Source organism: Pelophylax lessonae (assembly GCF_965119305.1).
Source record: "Pelophylax lessonae genome assembly, chromosome: 2".
NCBI classification, from domain to species: Eukaryota; Metazoa; Chordata; class Amphibia; order Anura; family Ranidae; genus Pelophylax; species Pelophylax lessonae.
In genome coordinates, this window is record NC_138769.1 from 697962000 (window position 1) to 697986946 (window position 24947).

At 43.6% G+C, this 24947-nt stretch overlaps 1 protein-coding gene across 2 annotated transcripts in view; it reads left to right on the plus strand.

Annotated features, from left to right (window-relative positions):
- Positions 1-24947, plus strand: part of WDR73 (WD repeat domain 73) — a 53715-nt gene that overhangs the window by 10886 nt on the left and 17882 nt on the right. For both annotated transcript variants that reach the window (XM_082245427.1, XM_082245428.1), the window contains exons 3-5: positions 4023-4111; positions 8146-8234; positions 24199-24266. In XM_082245427.1, coding sequence (XP_082101553.1) covers positions 4023-4111; positions 8146-8234; positions 24199-24266 — 246 coding nt within the window. The remainder of the gene's footprint in view (positions 1-4022; positions 4112-8145; positions 8235-24198; positions 24267-24947) is intronic.

Consider the following 24947-nt stretch of genomic DNA (forward strand, 5'->3'; position numbering starts at 1 on the left):
TGCCTCATCCCACCATCCATCCCCTCTGCTGTGCCTCATCCCATCATCCATCCCCTCTGCTGTGCCTCATCCCATCATCCATCCCCTCTGCTGTGCCTCATCCCACCATCCATCCCCTCTGCTGTGCCTCATCCCATCATCCATCCCCTCTGCTTTGCCTCATCCCATCATCCATCCCACCTCCATCCCATCTGCTGTGCCTCATCCCATCATCCATCCCACCTCCATCCCCTCTGCTGTGCCTCATCCCACCATCCATCCCCTCTGCTGTGCCTCATCCCACCATCCATCCCCTCTGCTGTGCCTCATCCCACCATCCATCCCCTCTGCTGTGCCTCATCCCATCATCCATCCCCTCTGCTGTGCCTCATCCCATCATCCATCCCTCTGCTGTGCCTCATCTCATCATCCATCCCACCTCCATCCCTCTGCTCTGCCTCATCCCATCCCTCCCACCTCAATCCCTCTGCTCTGCCTCATCCCATCCATCCCACCGCCATCCCTCTGCTCTGCCTCATCCCATCTCTCCCACGGCCATCCCTCTGTCTGATCTCCACCCCTCCCATGAGGAAGTGGTGATGGGGGGGATAAGGATGACATCAGTGGCAATGGTGATGAGGATAGGGATGACATCAGTGGCAGTGAACATTGTCATTCCTATCCCCACCACCACTGCCACTGATGTTATCCCTATCCTTACCACCACTCCCACTGATGTCAAACCTATCCTCAACACCGATGTTATCTCTATCCCAACCACCACTGATGTCACCCCTATCCCCACCACCACTGCCACTGATGTCACCCCTATCCCCACCACCACTGCCACTGATGTCACCCCTATCCCCACCACCACTGCCACTGATGTCACCCCTATCCCCACCACCACTGCCACTGATGTCACCCCTATCCCCACCACCACTGATGTCACCCCTATCCCCACCACCACTGCCACTGATGTCACCCCTATCCCCACTGCCACTGATGTCACCCCTATCCCCACCACCACTGCCACTGATGTCACCCCTATCCCCACCACCACTGCCACTGATGTCACCCCTATCCCCACTGCCACTGATGTCACCCCTATCCCCACCACCACTGCTACTGATGTCACCCCTATCCCCACTGCCACTGATGTCACCCCTATCCCCACCACCACTGCCACTGATGTCACCCCTATCCCCACTGCCACTGATGTCATCCCTATCCCCACCACCACCATACGAAACTACATACCAATTTTGGGGGCGCCTGTGAACAAAAACCCTGATTTTACTACACGTGTAATATATGACCCTGCACACTGGAATGAGAGCAATAATTATAGGATCATTGTTCATGGTAACTCTGAACTGATGACCTCTATGATCTTTAATAGCTTTGCCTATGGAAAATATAGGGTACTGAAATGTGTTGCCATTTTCGGGCATGCATAGTCTTAAGGTTTGACATGTTGGGTATTTATTTACTTGACACAAACTCATCTTTTATATTTTACCCAAAAATTGGGTAATATATTTTTAATGTACCCTAAAATTACCTGTTATCTCTTAGCCTGGGTTCACACTAAATGCAGACTTCATCTAAATAGCAACCCATCCATGCAAACAGATTGCGGAGTGTATGTAAGGTTAACGACACTCCGCAATCAGTTTCCAAAACGCGGCACGATTTGCAGAATCGGATCGCATGGGTGTGCAGGCTAAATATAACTAAAAAACATAGAGAAACCGGTAGTTGTTCATCATTGGTCATTTTGTTAAAAAAAAAAATGGGCTGCTCAGCCTAAATTGCCCGGGCCTATTTTTTGTCCCAGTCCGGGCCTGGTCCCGAAGGTGGTGTATCACCGAGGACTACGTCTGTCAATGAGCGATAGAGAAAAATGGATTTTTGTAAAATCTTACCGTAAAATCCTTTTCTCTTAGCTCATTGACAGACGTAGTCCCCGCCCCTCTGTTTTTTGAGTTGGGTTGGGTTAAAATCTCTAAAGACTGCTTTTTCACATAACTGATTTGCTGAGGCAGAGAGAGAGAGGATATGCCCTCTGGGACTGCCCCTAGGGTGTGGCCAGAGCTTTTTAATTTCCTGTCTAGTCCTGCTCCTGTGGAGGCAACATAACCCGAAGGTGGTGTATCACCGAGGACTACGTCTGTCAATGAGCTAAGAGAAAAGGATTTTACGGTAAGATTTTACAAAAATCCATTTTTTCCTTGTTCCCAGGTATTCAGGAGGAAGCCTGGGGAGGTGGTGGAGCCCATCTTCTGGGGTCTGTAGAAGTGAGTGGGCAGCTCTACAGCCACTTGGATGCCTTCCATATTATATAGCACAGCCTGCAGAATAATTTTAAACCAAGTTTACAGCCGCAGCGTTTGTTTTAATCTATAGACTTCCATGACTGGCCCTGGCAGTAAAAGATTGAGGGCCCATTGACGCTGTTGCGGCAATGCATCCTAATTTGTAAACCAGCACTGCCACAGCAGAGGGTAATACCATACCTCCCAACTTTTTGAGATGGGAACGAGAGACACCTAGTAGCAAAAGTATATAAGCGTAGGCGACGCCCCCTTAGAGGGGAATTCTAAAAAACAAAAATTAGGTAAACCCACAAGTGCTTTTTTTTTTTCCCCACTACTATTCCTTTTATATTGTCTTTTCAAATTTACAAATGCAGCAATTGAAATAGGATGAAAGGTTTAGCACTGGGAAACACTTTTTGACAGATATATAGTGCATTTTATATACAGCTATATAGATCAGACCAAAATGAGGAGGAAGAAGTACAGAGGGACTTTAGAAAAGATGGGGCTTTCAAGGCCAATGGGAGGAGGAGGATTATATATAATACAAAATGTATCTAAAATGTAACTTTATTATAAAACTAGTACATAATACGGGAATAATTCCCATTTATGACATATATAAAAACACAGCAGACAAAACAAAAACACATATGTAGAAATATATTCCCATATGGGAACGCCGATACTTGGTATCAGGAGATGATGTTAGGGTCTCTGATGGAGCACGGTCTAAGGGTCCTCAGCAAGTCAACGTGTTTCGCACAAGGCTTCCTCAGGACCAGAGAGACCAAAGACAGACCGATATTTCCCAATGCTTTAAAAGTGTCTTTTGCACAGAGCTGCCTGGTTCCTCCTCTTCTTGGGTCCCTCTTCGGTCCTCCTGGCTCCTCCCTCCTGTTGAGTGACCCCACAGCAAGCAGCTTCCTATGGGGGCACCCAACCCAAGTCACAGTTCCCTGTGTCCATTCACACACAAAGCCGTGACCCGCCCCTGCCCCCTCTGTCTCCTCATTGGCTAACTGACTTTGACAGCAGCAAGAGCCAGTGGTGCTGCTGCTGTATCTTAGCCAATGAGGAGAGCAGTCCTGGACATCGCTGGATCGAGTGTGGGCTCAGGTAAGTATTAGGGGGGCTGCTGCACACAGGTTTTTTTTTAACTTCTTGCATAGAATGCATTAAGCTAAAGAAAAATATCTTCAACCCCTTTAACCTTTGCTATAACACATGTTATCTCCTGAAACTGATAACTTTAGTGTGCATGGGCCTCTAAAGTGTATATAAAGGCATACATTTTTTTTTTTAATAATTTTTATTTTGGATAGAGTGGGAAAGGATTAGACCCTCTGTCAAGTTTTAAATTGTATGTGTCCCTTCTGGGAAGATTCACCACTATATTTGTGCTGGAGATCATTGTCCCGGGAGAGAAAGCCCATGAAAATCAGATATTTTAGAGTTCCTATGTGTGCATGAGGTGCACCTCCAAGGCAGGTTGGGCAGGGAAATCTTCCCAGCAGGATGCAGGCCAGGGTTTTATATATTTTTCTACTCTATCCAAAGCAGAACATTTTTTGGGGCTATACTGTACATACCCTTTAACCTCCTTTTGCCGTTTTTGAGCATTTTCTCATGCCGCTCCACATATCGCCAAAAACAATTTGGGTACATCGTAGTACTTTTCTATTATAGCTAAATGTTTATTATGTTCTCACACATTTGCAGGTATTTGTGTAGCCGGCTACGATGGCACTAAAACAAATGAAATCCTACAGCTGCTTGTTCCACAAAAATTGCTAGTAAAAGAAAACCAGGTAAGTTGCACATTTTCATTTTTAACAGCACCATGGCCTTGTAGAGTCCCTTCTTCAGGTCCCAGCAGGGACATTTGTTCATTCTCTCTGTGTTTGTATGCATTTGCTGCCTCCTCCTACACCAACCAGTAAAATTCTAATTCTGCATTAAACATTTATAGTTGCCCTCCTCCAACCTTTACTTGGTTTTGATGATGAGGAAGCTTGAAGCTAGAAGGTTAGAAGTGAGCGATCCGCTGGGCCCTGGCAGTTGCTGGCCTTTCAGCTGCCTGGACCCAAACCAATAACGTGTTGTCTATCAGCCACTAAGTAACTTTTTGCAATGGTATTTAATCCTAAAGTGTAGGCAAAAATTTTATTGGCACATTCAATTGGTACCTCTAATGATGTTTGCCCCATGGATATTCAATTGGTACCTCTAATGATGTTTGCCCCATGGATATTCAATTGGTACCTCTAATGATGTTTGCCCCATGTACATTCAATTGGTACCTCTAATGATGTTTGCCCCATGGATATTTAATTGGTACCTCTAATGATGTTTGCCCCATGGATATTCAATTGGTACCTCTAATGATGTTTGCCCCATGGACATTCAATTGGTACCTCTAATGATGTTTGCCCCATGGACATTCAATTGGTACCTCTAATGATGTTTGCCCCATGGACATTCAATTGGTACCTCTAATGATGTTTGCCCCATGGACATTCAATTGGTACCTCTAATGATGTTTGCCCCATGGACATTCAATTGGTACCTCTAATGATGTTTGCCCCATGGACATTCAATTGGTACCTCTAATGATGTTTGCCCCATGGACATTCAATTGGTACCTCTAATGATGTTTGCCCCATGGACATTCAATTGGTACCTCTAATAATGTTTGCCCCATGTACATTCAATTGGTACCTCTAATGATGTTTGCCCCATGGATATTTAATTGGTACCTCTAATGATGTTTGCCCCATGGATATTCAATTGGTACCTCTAATGATGCTTGCTCCATGGATATTCAATTGGTACCTCTAATGATGTTTGCCCCATGGACATTCAATTGGTGTCTCTAATGATGTTTGCCCCATGGATATTCAATTGGTACCTCTAATGATGTTTGCCCCATGGATATTCAATTGGTACCTCTAATGATGTTTGCTCCAAGGACATTCAATTGGTACCTCTAATGATGTTTGCTCCAAGGACATTCAATTGGTACCTCTAATGATATTTGCCCCATGGACATTCAATTGGTACCTCTAATGATGTTTGCCCCATGGATATTCAATTGGTACCTCTAATGATGTTTGCCCCATGGACATTCAATTGGTACCTCTAATGATGTTTGCCACATGGATATTCAATTGGTACCTCTAATGATGTTTGCCCCATGGATATTCAATTGGTACCTCTAATGATGTTTGCTCCAAGGACATTCAATTGGTACCTCTAATGATATTTGCCCCATGGACATTCAATTGGTACCTCTAATGATGTTTGCCCCATGGACATTCAATTGGTACCTCTAATGATGTTTGCCCCATGGATATTCAATTGGTACCTCTAATGATGTTTGCCCCATGGATATTCAATTGGTACCTCTAATGATGTTTGCCCCATGGACATTCAATTGGTACCTCCTAATGATGTTTGCCTCATGGATATTCAATTGGTACCTCTAATGATGTTTGCCCCATGGACATTCATTTGGTACCTCTAATGATGTTTGCCCCACTGGTGGCTGCTGCTTCATTCTTGAAAAAAGCTGTTTACATGCAGCCTCTGATGGTCAATGATCGGGACTGGAGCTCTGCAATCCCAGCGGGTCAGAAAACCTCTTTTATTGTATACAAGGTGTTCAATGATTGAACAGGGGGAGATTGTGTCATTTATAAGCCCCTTGTCTGATCAGGAATTTTCAAGGAGGCGACAGGATCTCTTTAAAGCAGTTGTATCCCCTGTGTAAAGAAAAAAAAATAAATAAAAAAGAATCACATACTAGCACATTATGAAATACTTACCTTAGAACAAAGCCCCACATGGTCGCCCAGACACAGCTGAGGGAGCTGACATGTTCCATCGGTATTTCTTCCGGGTTCGGCGGCTCTGCCGCTGTGAGTGGTCGGAACCGCAATTACGCATGCGTGGGAGTTCACTTTCTGGCAAGGTGCCAACAAGGAGCTCTGAAGGTCCAGCAAGATACACCGGTGTTCCGTGAGAATTACCTACCCGTGAGAAAAACCTACCCTCGTCACTTCCGGTTGCACGGCACTGTATGTAATGCAGCGGTTACATTAAAACAGCTGTGCTGCAATACAAGTCATCTCCGCTCCTGTCCCTGTCACTTCCCTGATCTGGGCTAGTAAATATAAAAGCGGCGGCGGGTGTATGAAAACATAAATCACGGAGCCGAGATCCGCTTTTATATTTACTAGCCAAGATCAGGGAAGTGATAGGGACAGGAGCGGAGATTACTCGTATCGCAGCACAGCTGTTTTATGTAACCGCCGCGTGGGTAGGTTTTTTTTCACGGTACACCGTGATCTCTGCATACTAGTGCGCATGCGCACTACTCAGCTCCTCAGCTATTCCATTCGGTATCCGGGGCTGTGAGCATGCGCACTGCTGCGCTGCTCAGCTGTTCCTGGCCGGAAGTGACGAGGGTAGGTAATTCTCACGTTACACCGGACCTTCAGAGTGCATGCGCCGCTGGTGTCAGCGGCTGCATGCAGGGTGAATATCTCCTAAACCGTGCAAGTTTAGGAGGTTTAATTTCACCTACAGATAAGTCTTATTATAGAGATCCACGTCACGTTGGGGCGCCGGCAGGTCTGGCGTTGGCTCCCGTCTGCTCATGGTTCCCTAGGCAACATCCACCTTTCAGCGTCCTTGTTCCTTGATCGCTGAACAGTCCCAGCAGCCTTTCACTGGTTTTCACCGCACTGGAACTACCTGGTATGGTATTTTTACTCTGGTCAGATTTCCTCCATTGTCCAATATGCCTCCCTATTGGACAAGTGTGAAACACTCCCTAGACCAGATGAATCACACACTGAGCACCATGAGCAGACCTAACTCACAGATCCTGCGTTCTGATAAGCAGAATGCAATATAGATTTACCTGCTGCTCCTCTGATAGGCAGACAGAGCCAAAACTATACTCTCTCACTAGCACCTACCTAGGAGGGTGCTACAAAGGTTAAAGCATTATGGGGTGGAAAAATGTGTATTGTTTGCTTTAGCATTTAGGGCTTCTAGCTACTTTAAGACTGAGGTTAGATATTTTTTTGCATGGTTAAATTGGTACAGCTTGGTAAGTGCCATGCCTGTAGGATCCCCATGGAAGCTGGAAATCACTGTAGTAAGCACCGCTAGTACGGTACTTCTTACTATGCAGATGCTATCCTGGTCATCTGCATAGTAAAATCAGGAGGTCACTCGCTCAGCACAGGTGCCATTCAGGAATATAGTTTGTATTTTGTCAATGAATGCAAAGCTTTCTCTGTTTGGACGATGTGGAAAGGCACCTTGTCCAATCAATGGACTCTTTGTAATACCTAAAGAGTGTTCTCCGAATGGTGACAGGTGACCTACTATTTTTACTGAAGCAGCCACTCAGCATGGGACCTGAAAGCTACTGGAGACTGTTGTAATACCAGCGGGATCCCAGAGGTATGGCAAATACTTATTTATATTGGTCCAAGCTGTATCAATGTAACTGTGTTTAAAAAAAAAAAATTGCCATACTTAAACTTCATTTTTAAATAACTCCGGCTATAACTTCCTGTTCATTCCAGAGTACGCTTGAACCCATTTAGTTATTCTTGTGTGAATGATGGAGCAACACTTAGTACATGGGCCACAGACCATATTGGTTTGTTTATATCGCTGTCAATTCAGGTCTGTCCTGCTCACCATGTGACCTTCCTGTCTATTGTTCTCTCCTGCTCGCTGGCTATTTTCCAGCCTGTTAATTTCCACGTAGATCCCATCCAGGAATTCACTTTCACTCTTGCTCCCCCCTCATCTTGCTTTCCAGGGTTTGTGTCCAGAGAGAGATCTGAAGGTGGAACATGGCGGATTCTCACAGCATCCTGTTTACAGCTTGAAACATGTCCCTGAGCACAGGTATTATTGCTTAACCCCTTCATGACCAGAGGTCATTGACACCTAGATGTCCACAACAAATTTAGTGGCATCAATTAACTTGACAATAACACTGACCACCTAATCTGCCTATCTAAAGCTGGCAATAGACGGTTCAAATCATGTATTGGCAGGCTTAATGTACCCAAGTTGATTAATCAACTTGGGTACAACCAGCCTGCTGGATTTTACATGTGATTATTGCTAGCGGTTATAATCACTGTTCATCTGGCAGGGATGGCTACCCCCCTGGAGAAAACAAAGGCTCCGCGGGAGGGATTCCCAAATCAACACTGCAGGAAATAAAATTGCTCTGTCTATGACCGGCATAAGTGTTTATATTATAAAAACTAAAAAGTGCAGCGCTGAAATCAGTATACAATTATATAGCTGAAAAGCTCATATAAAGAAAACAAAAAAGGAGAGGGGATAATGTCCAAATGAATAGTCCCAATATTAAGTGCAGAGATGTGAATCCACGTGCAAAATAACTTTCTCCCAGTGACACCAGGGAAAAGTGTAGGAAGGGGACACCCTTGTGCTCAGGTATAACAAGCAGCTTACCGAAATTCCGTGGCTGCTCAATTTAATGAGACAGCCTCTCCCAGCTAGTAGTAAACCAGTAGGTCAACCGATATCAAGCTCAGGTGCTTCGAAAGACTCCAAAAGCCGAAAGCCGTTTCCGGTGTGTTGTTAAACCGATCACATTAAAGCCATATGTAGAAAGAAACAGAGGCCCATAGCGTAATCCCGTAAACCAATAGGTAAATTTATTAAAAAAACTACTTACAATTTAAAAGACAAAAACAGGCATGTAGTATGTGCCGGTCATGGATCTAACCGCGGCGTCTCGCAAGTCTCCAGATCAGCATATGGATAAACAGCCGGCTTCGTTGGGGGGTGTGTGGACGTTTATGTCTGGGATCGCCAACGTTTCGTCATAAGAAAGACTTCTTCTGGACTTCTTCTCCTTTTTTGTTTTCTTTATATGAGCTTTTCAGCTATATAATTGTATACTGATTGCATATGCTGATCTGGAGACTTGCGAGACGCCGCGGTTAGATCCATGACCGGCACATACTACATGCCTGTTTTTGTCTTTTAAATTGTAAGTAGTTTTTTTAATAAATTTACCTATTGGTTTACGGGATTACTCTATGGGCCTCTGTTTCTTTCTACATATGGCTTTACGTTCAATGGAGTATATGAGAAGTTCCAAGTGTGCCACATATTAATGTGATCGGTTTAACAACACACCGGAAACGGCTTTCGGCTTTTGGAGTCTTTCGAAGCACCTGAGCTTGATATCGGTTGACCTACTGGTTTACTACTAGCTGGGAGAGGCTGTCTCATTAAATTGAGCAGCCACGGAATTTCGGTAAGCTGCTTGTTATACCTGAGCACAAGGGTGTCCCCTTCCTACACTTTTCCCTGGTGTCACTGGAAGAAAGTTATTTTGCACGTGGATTCACATCTCTGCACTTAATATTGGGACTATTCATTTGGACATTATCCCCTCTCCTTTTTTGTTTTCTTTATATGAGCTTTTCAGCTATATAATTGTATACTGATTTCAGCGCTGCACTTTTTAGTTTTTATTGTATTTTTTGAATCACTGTTAGTTGATTTTGTGCCAGCTGCTCACTATTGTTCTTAATCATTTGGTTTTCTGTCACATCTAGCGCGGAAATTTCTCTTCGATTTATATTATATAAGTGTTTATATTGTTGTGTGTTGTGCTTTTTTTTTTTTTTTTTTTTATGTCCATGGCTTTATTTGGTACAAGGTGTGTAAAATAACTATAAAAAATGTTTTAATACGGTTTTAATCATTTTTTTTAATCCCTTAAGGTCCGCCCTATAGCGGTTTTACTGCTACAGGGCGTCACCTCTGCGCCGAAACACGTGTGTTTCTGTATGTGTGTGTATATGTGTGTGTGTGTGTGTATATATATATATATATATATATATATATATATATATACATACAGTGAAACCTTGGTTTGCGAGTATAATTGGTTCCAGCAGCTTGCTTGTAATCCAAAACACTCGTACACTCAGGTCCATAAATATTGGGACATCGACACAATTCTAATCCTTTTGGCTCTATACACCGCCACAATGGATTTGAAATGAAACAAACAAGATGTGCTTTAACTGAAGACTTTCAGCTTTAATTTGAGGGTATTTACATCCAAATCAGGTGAAAGGTGTAGGAATTACAACAGTTTGTATATGTGCCTTCCACTTTTTAAGGGACCAAAAGTAATGGGACAATTGGCTGCTCAGCTGTTCAATGGCCATGTGTGTTTTATTCCCTCATTATCCCATTTACAAGGAGCAGATAAAAGGTCCAGAGTTCATTTAAAGTGTGCTATTTGCATTTGGAATCTGTTGCTGTCAACTCTCAATATGAGATCCAAAGAGCTGTCACTATCAGTGAAGCAAGCCATCATTAGGTTAAAAAAAAAAAACAAACAAACCAATCAGGGAGAAAGCAAAAACATTAGGTGTGGCCAAATCAACTGTTTGGAACATCCTTAAAAAGAAAGAACGCACCGGTGAGCTCAGCAACACCAAAAGACCCGGAAGAATACGGAAAACAACTGTGGTGGATGACCGAAGAATCTTTCCCTGGTGAAGAAAACACCCTTCACAACAGTTGGCCAGATCAAGAACACTCTCCAGGAGGTAGGTGTATGTGTGTCAAAGTCAACAATCAAGAGAAGACTTCACCAGAGTGAATACAGAGGGTTCACCACAAGATGTAAACCATTGGTGAGCCTCAAAAACAGGAAGGCCAGATTAGAGTTTGCCAAACAACATATAAAAAAGACTTCACAGTTCTGGAACAACATCCTATGGACAGATGAGACCAAGATCAACTTGTACCAGAGTGATGGGAAGAGAAGAGTATGGAGAAGGAAAGGAACTGCTCATGATCCAAAGCATACCACCTCATCAGTGAAGCATGGTGGTGGTAGTGTCATGGTGTGGGCATGTATGGCTGCCAATGGAACTGGTTCTCTTGTATTTATTGATTATGTGACTGCTGACAAAAGCAGCAGGATGAATTCTGAAGTGTTTCGGGCAATATTATCTGCTCATATTCAGCCAAATGCTTCAGAACTCATTGGACGGTGCTTCACAGTGCAGATGGACAATGACCCAAAACATACTGAGAAAGCAACCAAATCGTTTTTTAAGGCAAAGAAGTGGAATGTTATGCAATGGCCAAGTCAATCACCTGAATCCGATTGAGCATGCATTTCACTTGCTGAAGACAAAACTGAAGGGAAAATGCCCCAAGAACAAGCAGGAACTGAAGACAGTTGCAGTAGAGGCCTGGCAGAGCATCACCAGGGATGAAACCCAGCGTCTGGTGATGTCTATGTGTTCCAGACTTCAGGCAGTATTTGACTGCAAAGGATTTGCAACCAAGTACTAAAAAGTGAAAGTTTGATTTATGATTGTTAATCTGTCCCATTACTTTTGGTCCCTTTAAAAAGTGGGAGGCACATATACAAACTGCTGTAATTCCTACACCGTTCAACTGATTTGGATGTAAATACCCTCAAATTAAAGCTGAAAGTCTGCAGTTAAAGAACATCTTGTTTCATTTCAAATCCATTGTGGTGGCGTATAGAGCCAAAAAGATTAGAATTGCGTCGATGTCCCAATATTTATGGACCTGACTGTATATCAAAGCAAGTTTTCCCATAAGAAAGCATTGAAACTCAGATGATTCGTTTCACAAGTATTTGACCCTCCTCTTATGTTAGAATTCCGTTACTATCCATGATGTTTAGGGTCGGTTTTGACCCGTGTTTTAAATCAGCCATAAAATACCCTCTGAATAATTATTTATTATCAAATTTGTTTCTTACCTCTTGGTTACCTTGTTAGGCTTCTTTATCCTTGAAAAGATTGGTTTTAATATTTTTGGTGTGACCCCTTAGACCTTTCTTTTGATAGCATACCTCTCATTTTCAAATTTAAAAATGGTAAAATAAACCAGCAACTCTGAAATGTATTGGTCCTATGTTTCTTTACTTTATTTAGAGAAGCAGACAAGCAGGAAAAGAGATAGGCCCCTCCCTAACTACAGCTCACAGGGTTGAGAGGGGATTGGCTGTCACTGTTACTAAGCAGAGAGAGTGTTTATGATTTCAGTTTTGGCACTTATTAGTGTCCTATAATCCTATATTATAACTGGGTCAGAATTGACCCTAACACCATGAACGTCTTAATTTTCACCACAGTATTTTATAATTTAGTGAAAAGGATTATTTTTCTATTACATTGTTTAAATAGAGGTTCCTGACAAAGTAAAAAAATCTTGATGCAATAAACAAATTTATGTGATACTTATAGACATTCAAAACCTGAAAACGGGTCGGTTCTGACCCTAACATAAGAGGAGGGTTAATGGTATAAATAAAGATATGCTGTATTATATATAAAGTACATTACTGTACAGTATAAGTATGCCATCTCCTCTGTTAAATAACATTGTGTCCCTGTGTCTGTATTGTATATAACAGATGCCGATTTATACTGTATTAGAGCGTGACTGGCTGCTGTGTGACTCCTCTCAGCCCTCTGCTTCTCTCCTCCCCAGATGACGTCAGCAGGAGTGATCGGCCCCTCCCGCCGGGTAGAGCAGAGAGACGAACAGTCAAGTAAATGTAGGGAGACACTCTGAAACAGTAGAAATCAGCATCTTTATATACAGTACAAGCACTGGGACACATAATAGTATGTAACAGAGTGCACTAACAGAGGGGATGGCATGCTTTTAGTGTATAAAACTGCTCGTATATCAAGACAGATTTTAAAAAAAATTGTTGCTCGTCTTTCAAAATGCTCGTAAACAAAGGTACTCGTAAACCAAGGTTTCACTGTATGTATGTGTATGTGTGTGTGTGTGTATATATATATATATGTGTGTGTGTGTGTGTGTGTGTGTGTGTGTATCTCTAGCATTATCTCTATCATCATCTCTATCTCTTTCTCTATCATCATCTCTATCTCTTTCTCTATCATCATCTCTATCTCTTTCTCTATCATCATCTCTATCTCTATCATTGATCCTGTGTCTCTGCAAAGCAGGGACTAGGATCTATGTCTTTCCCTAGTAAAGGCATCTTACGCAGTGCATATAAGCAGTGGTTAGGCACACAGTTAACCCTTTGATCGCCCCTGATGTTAACCTCTTCCCAGCCAGTGTCATTAGTACAGTACCAGTGCATATTTTTAGCACTGATCACTGTATTAGTGTCACTGGTCCCCAAAAAGTGTCAAGTGTCAGAATGTCCGCCGCAATATCACAGTCCTGCTATAAGATGCTAGTTTGTAGACGCTATAACTTTTGCGCAAACCAATCAATATACGCTTTTTGGGATTTGTTTTAACAAAAAATATGTAGCAGAAGGCCCCTTTCAGACCTTTCCGTTCCGCTGATGGACTCCCGTCTTTCTTAGCGGGTATCGATCTGCTGATCCCTGCTGAGCAGGCAGATGACATCTCTGTCTCCGCTGTGTGTGCAACTATAGCCTGCCTAGGAACTCCTAATCTTACCAACTGATATCCATCAAGGTATATTGATATTTGCAGAACTCCTTTCAAGAGCCAGCCCACTGCATGCATCATGGCTGAGGGTTCTGCCAGTCCCTCCCAGCCAAGCCATGATCTTCCTGATTTGCATAGCTAGGCATTGAAGCCCAGTAATGACTTCAAGTGAGTAAATGAACAGGAGAGAAATCAAATAAATATTTGGTGTGACCGCCCTTTGCTTTCAAAACGGCATCAATTCTTCTAGGTAGACTTGCACACAGTTTTTGAAGGAACTCGGCAGGTAGGTTGTTCCAAACATCTTGGAGAAGTAACCACAGATCTTCTGTGGATGTAGACTGCCTCATATCCTTCTGTCTCTTCATGGATATAATCCCAGACAGACTCCATGATGGTAAGATCAGGGCTCTGTGTGCCCATCCAGTCACTTCCAGGACTCCTTGTCCTTCTTTACGCTGAAAATATTTCTTAAAGCGGTTGTATACCCCACTCTATTTTTATCTACAGGTAAGCCTATAATAAGGCCTATAATAAGGCTTACCTGTAGGTAAAATTAATATCTTCTAAACGTGTACAGTTTAGGAGATATTCACCCTGCATGCAGCTACTGATGTCGGTGGCGCATGCGCTCTGAAGGTCTGACCTATCGTTTCAGAGCTTCTTGCTGGATCCGAGGGCTCCCGTGCGCATGCCCGGGAGTGAAGTCACCGCGGCTCTGGCCACTCACAGCGCCAGAGCTGGTGAACCCGGAAGAAACTGTGGGGGAATATGTCAGCCCTCTCAGCGGTGAAGGGCGCCGCTGCGGGGGCTTCGTTCTAGGGTAAGTATGCAATGCATACTAGCACATTATGCCATTGTGTTGCATGTTTGTTTTTTGTTTTTTTCGGTTATCCAACCGCTTTAATGACATTAGCTGCATGTTTGGGGTCGTTGTCCTGCTGCAGATTAAATTTGGGGCCAATCACATGCCTCCCTGATGATATGGCTTGATGGATAAGTATCTGCCTGTTTTTCTCAGCAATGAGGACACCGTTCATCCTGACCAAATCTCCAACTCTATTTGCACAGCCACAAACTTGCAAGGAACCTCCACCATGGATCACTGTTGCCTGCAGACTCTGAGGCTGCATTCACACTTGAGCGTAGCGTTTTTTACCGCGATTTTTACCGCGATTTTACCGCGATTTTTCAGGTGTTTTTCATTGACATCTATCAAAAACGCTGGTAATCAGCCCAAAAAGAAGCTCATGTACTTTTTTCAGCTACAGGCGTTTTGCAAAACGCTCAGATGTGAACAGGGGCCATTTAAATTAATGGGGTTTTACTTGTTGGGCGTTTTGGAAGCGTTTCTTTTGAGCGTTTTTGGAGCTGAAAACGCCCAGGTGTGAATGGAGCCTTAGTGTACTGCTCTCCAGACCTCCAACAAACTGCCTCCTGCTACAGCCAAATATTTCACATTTTGACTCATCAGTCTAGAGCACCTGCTGACATTTTTCGGAACCCCAGTTCCTGTGTTTTCATGCATAGTTCAGTCGCTTAGCCTTGTTTCCACATTGGAGGCATGGCATTTTGGTTGCAATTCTTCCATGAAGACCCCTACTGGCCAGAATTCTCTGGAAAGTAGATGGGTGTACCTGGGTCCCACTGGTTTCCAGTTCTATGCTGATGGCACTGGTGGACATTTTCAGGTGCCAAAGGGAAGTAAGCATGATGTCTCTTTCATCTGCTGCATTGATTCCATGGTCAACCACAATGCCTACGGTCCTCAACGTTGCCTGATCAATGGTGTCCTCAATGCTGAAAAATACAGACAGATACTTATCCATCGGGCCATACCATCAGGAAGGCATGTGAATGGCCCCAAAAGTGTTCTGTAGGAGAATGACCCCAAACATACAGCTAATGTCAAAAAGAATTATATTCCGTACATCCCAGACGGGACGCCGGGTCGCTCCCATATATGTATTGCATTTGCTAAATGTTGTTTGTATGTTATATACAGCAGTCTTGTATCTCAATGTACCTTGTTTTATCTAGGCATGCACCTAATACTTTCACTGCATATTGCTGTACCATGTTTATTTTGCCTTCAATAAAAAAACGTTTAAAAAGAAAAAGAAGAATTATATTCCGTGTAAAAAGTCCTAGAAGTGGTGGTTTGGCCCTTACGGAGCCCAGATCTTAACATCATGGAGTCTACCTGGGATTACTTGCAGAGACAGAAGGAATGAGGCAGACTACATCCACAGAGGAGGTGTTTAGTTCTACAAGATGTTTGGAACAACCCACCCGCCGAGTTCCTTCAAAAACTGTGTGGAAGTCTACCTAGAAGTAGTGATGGTGTTTTGAAAGAAAAGGGCGGTCACGCCAAATATTGAATAGTTTTGGATTTCTTTTCTGTTTATTTACTTTCCATTTTGTTAATTAATAAAAAATAAACTATTAACACTTCTATGCCTGGACGCATAGGTGTGCGCAGGGGGTGTGCCAGGTGTGCCTGGGCACACCCTAATCACCAGGGTTGCCAACCATGCAGTGTTTGTAAAAATATTAAGGCTATAGTTGCTTCACATGTCTGCTGCCTTCTTAGCCAATGGGATTTACAACAGGAGGTGCCAGCAGCTGGAGCGGGCAGGAGAGGGAGTAAACACAGCCTGCAGTGTAGGATGGATTTCTGCTTACCAGGGGAAGGTAAGCTAGGCTGAGCAGAAAGTAGTCAGTACATATACATACACACGCATGCATGTATGTTTGAGCTTTGGGGTGCGCACCCTAATGCAATAGGCTGCGCACACCTATGCCTGGACGTATTCTCAATTTACAGCATTTTTCCACACCTGCCTAAAACTTTTGCACAGTACTGTACATCTAATAAGCTTTCACAGAGCTTCTAGAGGTGTCTTTGGGTTGAGTGGTGCATCATCTCCTGTGCCTAAATGGGGATACATTGTAGTATTAGTTTGTATAATAGTCAGTGGAAGATTTTGTATGATGCCATTAGTCAGTCTTCTATCTAAGGCCCATGTGGAACCATAGAAGTAGAGGAAGAATAATACAGAGAGGGTACACCCAGAGTTGTATAAAGTACTCAAAACCCATACTTGAGTAAAAGTACAAGTGCTTGATCAAAAAGTGACTTGAGTAGAAGTGGAAGTGCTCAATCAAAAAGTGACTTGAGTAGAAGTACTAAAGTATTTAAAAACATTTTTTGTACTTAAGTATTGCAAGTAGTTTTTTTAAAAAATTTTGCTACTCAAGTACTGAAAGTAAAAGTACCAGTAGTTTTGAAAAAAAAATTGTTACTCAAGTACTGAAAGTAAAAGTACAAGTACTGTGTTATGTAGTTATTAAAGAAAGAAGTCAAAAGTTTGAACATCATATTGCTTTTTATTATTTAAAATGCAGCTTTTATTTATACATACAGTAGTAGTTATTTTCGTATGCGCTGATAATACACATGTTTTGAGCTTCATGAAACCTGCCATCTACTGTTCTGAATTTTTATAATAGTAACGAGTAACTATGAAGCACAAAAAAAAAATTATAGAAGTATTGAAATCCTCAAAAAAATGTAGTGAAGTAAAAGTGGAAGTAGGAGAAAAAAATTCTACTCTAGGAAAGTACAGATACCGCCTTTCGGTACTTAAGTACAGTAGTGAAGTAGTTCTACTTAGTTACTATACATCTCTGGGCACACCATATATCACAGTTCAGAGAAAGCAGTCATCAATTAAGCTGTGCTCTGATAAATGCAATGCTATTCCTGTTAAAAGCGACTTGCCTCTGACTCTTTGAGGCTGATTTACTAACTGCATTAAGAATCCTTAGGCATTGTTCACATGGGCGTACTACAGCATACGCCTGTACAAGAGACGTGTTTGCCTACATGGGGATGCATAGATGTTCCATGCATCCCTTTGCAGGCAATCCCATTAATGTTAATTGGGGCGCAGCTGCACGTACACAGACCCTGTTTGATAGCTGTGCAAGTGCATGTACATGGCACCAAACGCACATTGTCTACCTTGGATTGTTAAATATAACTATTGTTTGTATTGCTATTGCAATGCTGCTGTTATATAATAAAAGTGTATGCTGTGACCATAGATCTTATAAATATGGAACACCTTTTTTAAAGAGTTGTAAAGTCAGATAGTTTTTTTTATCTTCATGCATTCTTTGTATTAAAGCGGAGTTCCAGCCACAAAATTTTTTTTTCAATAAAAATACCCCCGGGACGGTCAGAGCTAGTACATTCCACAATGGATAGCCTCTGTACTGTCCTGGGTCGCACTTACCTGCAAGAAGAAATACTTACTTTGAAATTTTTTTCTCCAGCGCTGCCATCTCGGATGTGGGCAGCTGAAGCCAGCGCGTCCTTCTGTGTCTTCTTCCGCGTCTTCTTGTCCCAGAATGCGCCTGCACCGGCCCCGCTCGTCACTTCCGGTGCGGGCGCAGCATCCCTCTACAGCTTCTGGGCATGCCCAGAAGCTGTTTAGCAGGGAATGACGCGCCCACACCGTAAGTGACGAGCGGGGCCAGTGCAGGCGCATTGATTCCTGGGAGCGATGACGCTCAGCTCCCAGGAATCAATGCAAAGAGGAAGTGACGGCGCGGGCCGCGGCCGCAGAGGGAGGGAGTGGAAGAAAGGTGAGTATATTTTTCTTTAATAACAAGGTTAGTAAACAAAAAAAAAATCGTAACTATCCATTTCTTTTGAAGGTGACCAAAAGCAAGCGGATGGCCCAAAATCGATTATGTCGATTTTGTTGCCGGAACTCCGCTTTAAGATAAAAACCTTCTGGGTGTAGGACCCTCCCCAGCACACCCCCTAATACTTACCTGAGGTCCTTCTCTGTCCAGCAACGTCCATGAGTCCCTTGGCCATCCGGGACTCTCCCTCCTGACTGGCTGGGACACAGCAGTGGCGCTATTGACTCCCGTGGCTGTCAATTAGTCAGTTAGCCTATCAGGAGAGGGAAGGGGCGGGGCTGAATAGACACACAGAGCTGCAGTTCGGCTCGGGTGCCCCCATAGCAAGCTGCTTGCTGTGGGGGCACTCAATTGGAGGGAGGGGCCAGTAGCAGAGGTGAGGTACCCGAGAAGAAGAGGATCCAGGTTGCCCTGTGCAAAACCAACTGCACGGAGGAGGGAAGTACAACATGTTTGTTTTTTTTTTAAAAAAGAGTTTACAGTCACTTGAGGGGACAAATACAGTATATATTAAACCACCACATCTCTTTAGATCCATAAAATGAATTATGACTCCTGTCTTATAAAATCAAATAAACATAAAACATTTTATCTTGATGGCTGTACAGGATTGTTTGCTCAGGAATCTGGAATGGTTCCTGATCTCAGCCCTTCCTGTTATTAAGCTCCATTTCCCTTCTTTTTATATTTTCACATTCAGGGGTAGTCGGTGGTTTTCTACTACTGCATGTGCATAGGAGGGAATGGTCAGCCCAAGCAGACATTTTAGCCTTTTGTGGGGTCATTCTACATACTTAGAATTTGATATTAATAACCTGTTAAAGGATAATGCCAGCCAAAACTTAAAGAAAAAAAGTTTTGGATTGAGAATGGAATTGGGACTTGGAATACGGTACACTACTACATAGGCTTGGAATTTCTATTGGATTTTTACTGCTGCCTGTGTCACCACTGAGTCAATTTGTGTGTAAGGCCCCTTTCACACACGGTAGTCCGTCGGCGGACTCCGTTTTTCTCAGCGGGGGATCGATCCGCCGATCCCCCGCTGAGCAGGCGGATGGCAGCTCTGTCTCCATGCTGTGTGCGGAGACAGAGCTGTCAGGTCCTCATTCTTCTCTATGGGGGAATCTGATGAGAATGGACCATCTGTCCGTTCTCATCCGATCCGATCCTCCAGACAGATGGAAAATAGGGTTTCCATCCGTCCGGATTTGACAGATCGGATGTCGGCGGTCATGTCTCCGCTGACATCCGATGCCCCATAAGGATGCATGGGGCATCCGTTCAGAAATAAATAAATAAAATTGATGTCCTTTTTCCCACAAACAGAGCTTTCTTTTGGCGGTATTTGATCACCTGTGCAATTTTTATTTTTTGCGCTATAAACAAAAAGAGCCACAATTTTGGAAAAAAAAAAACAATATTTTTCACATTCTGCTATATGACATTAAAAAAAAAAAAAATTTAAAAATCAACATTTTTTAACATTTTAGGCCAATTTGTTTTCTGCTACATTTTTTTTTTTGTTAAAAAAAATCACAATAAGCGTATTTTGATTGGTTTGCGCAAAAGTTATCGCGTGTACGAACTACGGGAAAGATTTGTCATTTTTATTGTTTTTGTTTTTTTTATTTTTTACTAGTCTGCGATTTTTTTGCGGGACTGCGACATTGCGGCGGACAGATCAGAACTGACATTTTTGACACTTTTGGGGGGACCAGTGACATTACTACAGTAATCAGTGCTAAAAATATGCACTGTTACTGTAATAATGACACTGGCAGGGAAGGGGGTAACCCTGTGGGTGATCAAGGGGTTAAATGTGAGCCTAGGGGATTTATTTTAACAGTGGGGGGCTTGGCTTGTGAAATGACCATAGAGACATGTGATCCTGTATAGAAGGATCACATGGGCTGTATGGTCATTGCAGGGAGAAGGTTGGTCGGCTGTGTTTACAACAGCCGACAGTCCTTCTCTCTCAGCGGGGAGCGATCGCGGGTGTCAGGCGGCAATCAGAGCTGCCTCACCCGTGCATCGGCTTCCCCGCTGCCGAGTGGGGGCGGGAGCGCGCCGCCGGTGGTGCGCGCTCGCCCCCTAGCCTCCCGCGCGTGACCGACATAGACCTACATTGGTTCGTGCAGGAGAGCCACCCTGCCGCAGTAAATCTGTGGCGGGTGGTCGGGAAGTGGTTAAAAGTGCATTTTTTAAAAATTGTTTTCAAACTCTATGGGTTGCAACGTGTTATAATGCAGTGCAATTCATTATGGGAAAATGTAACAGGTCATATCTTTTTCTATAAGCACACACCAATGCAGTGCATTGATGTGAACTGAACTATTAGGACATAAGGCAATGCACGCAAATGCTGCTATTAAGAATAAGCCCTTTTACTCGCTGCTCTCACCTTCTGTCTCCCCTCCATTCCAGCCCTGCTTCCTATATCAGACTCTTTTACATTAAAATGGTTGTAAACCCAATTCATGAAATCTGACCTAAGCAGATATTTCTGTAGTGTTTACTCATCTCTCACAAAAGCTCTAAGTGCCAGCTCTTTCTGCTGCTCTGTTCCTCTGTTGTCTGCATGATAACTTCTGACAAGTTTACCAACACATGAGATTATAGCAGCTGGGTATTTGTCGGAGAGAGAACTTCGAGGTAGATCATCGGAGAGCTTGTCTATTTAGACTGCATGTCTCTGCATGTTTCTTCCTTCCTCTGCCTATGTTGAGGGGGGGGGGGGGGGGGGGAGGGGTGTGCCTTTCCTCCATTTAGCTCACACACAGTGTAAGACCAGACTCCACACCTACTGCTGAATGAGGAAACAAGAACACAATCTGCACTTTCTAAAGAGTGTAGACAATTGAAGACCACAGGTGTACAAGTAAATCTTATGTAGGAGGGTTTGTTTCATCTCTGTGTATCATCTGAGGCTGTTCACTTCACTGAGTATATGTGAGGATTTACATCCACTTTAACCACTTGCCGTCTGCTCACGTTGAGCCTACTGCGGCAAAGTGGTTCGTTATCATCTGACGACGTAGACCTATGTCGTCAGACACTCCCCTTTCTCGGCGGCGCGCGCGCGCCGCCGGAGGCTCGCTCCCGCTGCATTCAGTCACAGCGGGAGTCGGGCCAGGGGAGGAGCAGCGGCGATCGCCGCTGCTCTTCCCCGATCATCGGGGAATCGAGTGTGGAGATCTGCCCGCCTGTGTAAACACAAGCGGGCGGATCTCTGAAGTGACAGGCAGGGTCAGATTGCAGGGTGCAGCATAGTTGAACCCTCGATCTGTCCTTGTATCACACAGTCACCTCCCCCCACACACGTCAGTAAGCACCAGGCATACATTAACCCCTCCCTCTCCAATAAAATTAACCCCTTCCCTGCCAGTGTCATTTTTACAGTAACAGTGCATATTTATAGCACTGATTACTGTAGTAATGTCACTGGTACCCCCAAAAGTGTCAAAAATGTCAGTCAAGGGTCCGATCTGTCCGCCGCAATGTCGCAGTCCCGCAAAAAAAAAAAAAAAACGCAGATCGCCGCCATTACGCGTTAAAAAAAAAAACACCAAAAATGACAGAAATCTTTCCCTTAGTTAGTAAACGCAATAACTTTTGCGCAAACCAATCAAAATACGCTTATTGTGATTTTTTTTTTTTACCAAACATAGGTAGCAGAAAACAAATTGGGCAAAAATTTTTAAAAAATTTGATTTTTACATTTTTTTTGGGGGGGAATTTCATATAAAAAAATGTGAAAAATATTGTTATTTTTTCAAAATAAACGCTCTTTTTTTTGTTTATAGCGCAAAAAGTAAAAATCGCACAGGTGATCAAATACCACCAAAAGAAAGCTCTATTTATGGGAAAAAAAGGACGTAAATTTCGTTTGGGTACAGCGTCGCACGACCGCGCAATTGTCCGTTAAAAAAAGTGGCCGAGACGTAAGACAGCAAAATCCTCTAGTGGTAAAGTGGTTAAAGTCCCTTTCACATTTGCGAAAGGGACTATTAGTAATAACACGTGAGCTTTCAGCAGGGATTCCTGTTGATTAGCTGCTGAAGGCAGCTGCATTAATGCAATAGGAGGCTGTCACCTTTCACAGTTAATCGGGGCCATTTGCAGGTGATCGTCAACCTCCCATTGCTTTCAGTGGGGCTGCCTCCCACACTTAATTGCCAGAAACCCTTGCTGGGTCTCCCACATGTAAAGGCCCACACACATGATAAGAAATTCGGAAGGGAAAATTCGTCCGACGACCGATCTGCCGATTTTCGGATTGTTGGTATGGTGCTTTCGACAGCCGACTCCGACTTTTCGGCTGACGAAATCCTGATGTGCAGGCTATAAAATTTTTGTCCTCTGTCAAAACACATCCGATTTTCGTCTCATTAGTACAGATTTCGATGGGGAAAAATCTTATGAGCAAGACTAGGCATGCTCAGAGACGAAAGAACACATACAAAGCAATCCAACACATGACATCACTTCTGAAGTAGAATTCTGTCGTACGGGAAAATTCGTATGAAAATAACCTCTTCACTTTCCACAGCAGACTAGCATGCCACAAAAAACGGACGACAGATCGTTCGATGATCTGATCATGTGTACGGGACTTAAATACTAAAGACCCAATTCACAAAGTTCACAGCCATAACCGCTTTCGCAGCCTTTTTCCTTTTAAAACAAAGTTTATTGAGAACAATTGCAACGGTGCATTACACAAAGAAACAACAAAAAGGGCAATGGTATACTCGGCACAGAGCAAAAAGCAATCAAAGATAAAAGAGTGCGTACAGGCAATACGATAGTACAAAAGTTTACCCAGCATCCTAACAGGAGCAGTAAATGTTTGGTAGGCCTAACTCATAGGAGAAAATGAAAAAACCACAATTAAAATCAACAACAAAAGGAAGTGTATATATAGAAACTCAATGAAGGAAGGATCTAATCGGAGCAGGTAACAGCACTCTCCAACCATCTACTCTACACCTTCTCGTATTTGGTCGGACAGACCCTGTGGCGATAGATCAGTTTTTTATATAACAGAGTGGAATTCACGTCTACTCTCCAAGCCTGAATAGAGGGAGGTTGGGGTCGCATTTACATCCTAGCTATCAGTTTACGGGCACTGAAGATAGTTTCATGCAGGAATGTAGTAAGAAATGTATCCATGGCAGAGTCGGGGAAAAAACCCAGGAGACATATCTTGCATATCTTTGGGTCCAGCTGAAGTGGGGAGCCCATATGACCAGATCAGGTGAAAGAAGGTGGCTGTGTGTGCATGGCATCTGGGACGGTATCGTGCGATGCGTGCCGGTGTTAAGTAGGCTCTATGAATTATGTAGAGTTGGGCAGTCAAGGATAGAGTCCCAGTCCGTCTCGTCCAGCGGGCCAAGATCCCCTTCCCAGCGAGTCCTAGCCCTGTCTGTCACAGCATTGGTGGCTTTAAGGCATAGTTCCAGATAGAGAGCAGATATCAACTTGGTTGGGTTATCCCCAAGGATAATATCAAACTTTTGCAGCCTCTAATGCCAGGTCTGTCTAGGACAATAAAATATGAACTGTGCAGTTGAATGCTGATTGGTGCATATCGCTTTTCAATTCCCATTAGGTGACTTGCCTTTTTTTTTTTTTTTTTTTTTTTATCTTTCTTCCAGTCTGCTTCTTACGAGCAGCCCAGCTTCAGGACTGGTGCAGGTCTGGCAGATAGGAGCAGAAGACAAAGGTAAATAATAGACATAAGTTGGATTCATACCACTAGTTTGTGACTTTTTCTCTGTTGAAAGGGACCTCTAACAAAAGTGTATTCATTATGAACTGGCCAAAATTTGCTCAGTGTATGGCCAGCTTTGTTATTGGTGGTAGGTGTGGGGGTTGCATAGTCTCAGAACCTGTTGACCTTCTGGAATTTTTATATGCGGCAGTCTATAGAGTTTTAACCGCTTGCCGACCGCCGCACGACTATTTACGGCGGCAGTCAGCCCCGCACAGGCAAAACGACTCCCGCTCGTTCCCTGCCTTCCCCGCGGGAGTGACCGGCGGCTCTGATGTCCGCCGGTCACCCGCTGGAGAGGGAGAAAGGCTAATGTAAACAAAGCCGCCTGTCATTCTCCCTGGTGTAACAGCAGAGATCATACGATCCTGCTATGTAGGATCGTATGTCTCTGTGGTTACATAAAAAGCCACGCCCATTTACAGTTAGAAGCACGCCCCTAGAGACACACTTAACCCCTTGATCTCTAATAAAGTTAACCCCTTCCCTGCCAGTGTCATTTTTACAGTAACAGTGCATATTTATAGCACTGATTACTGTAGTAATGTCACTGGTACCCCCAAAAGTGTCAAAAATGTCAGTTAGGTTGTACATTGGTAGTTCATGTGGAGTGATCCCATGAGTGCCACATCC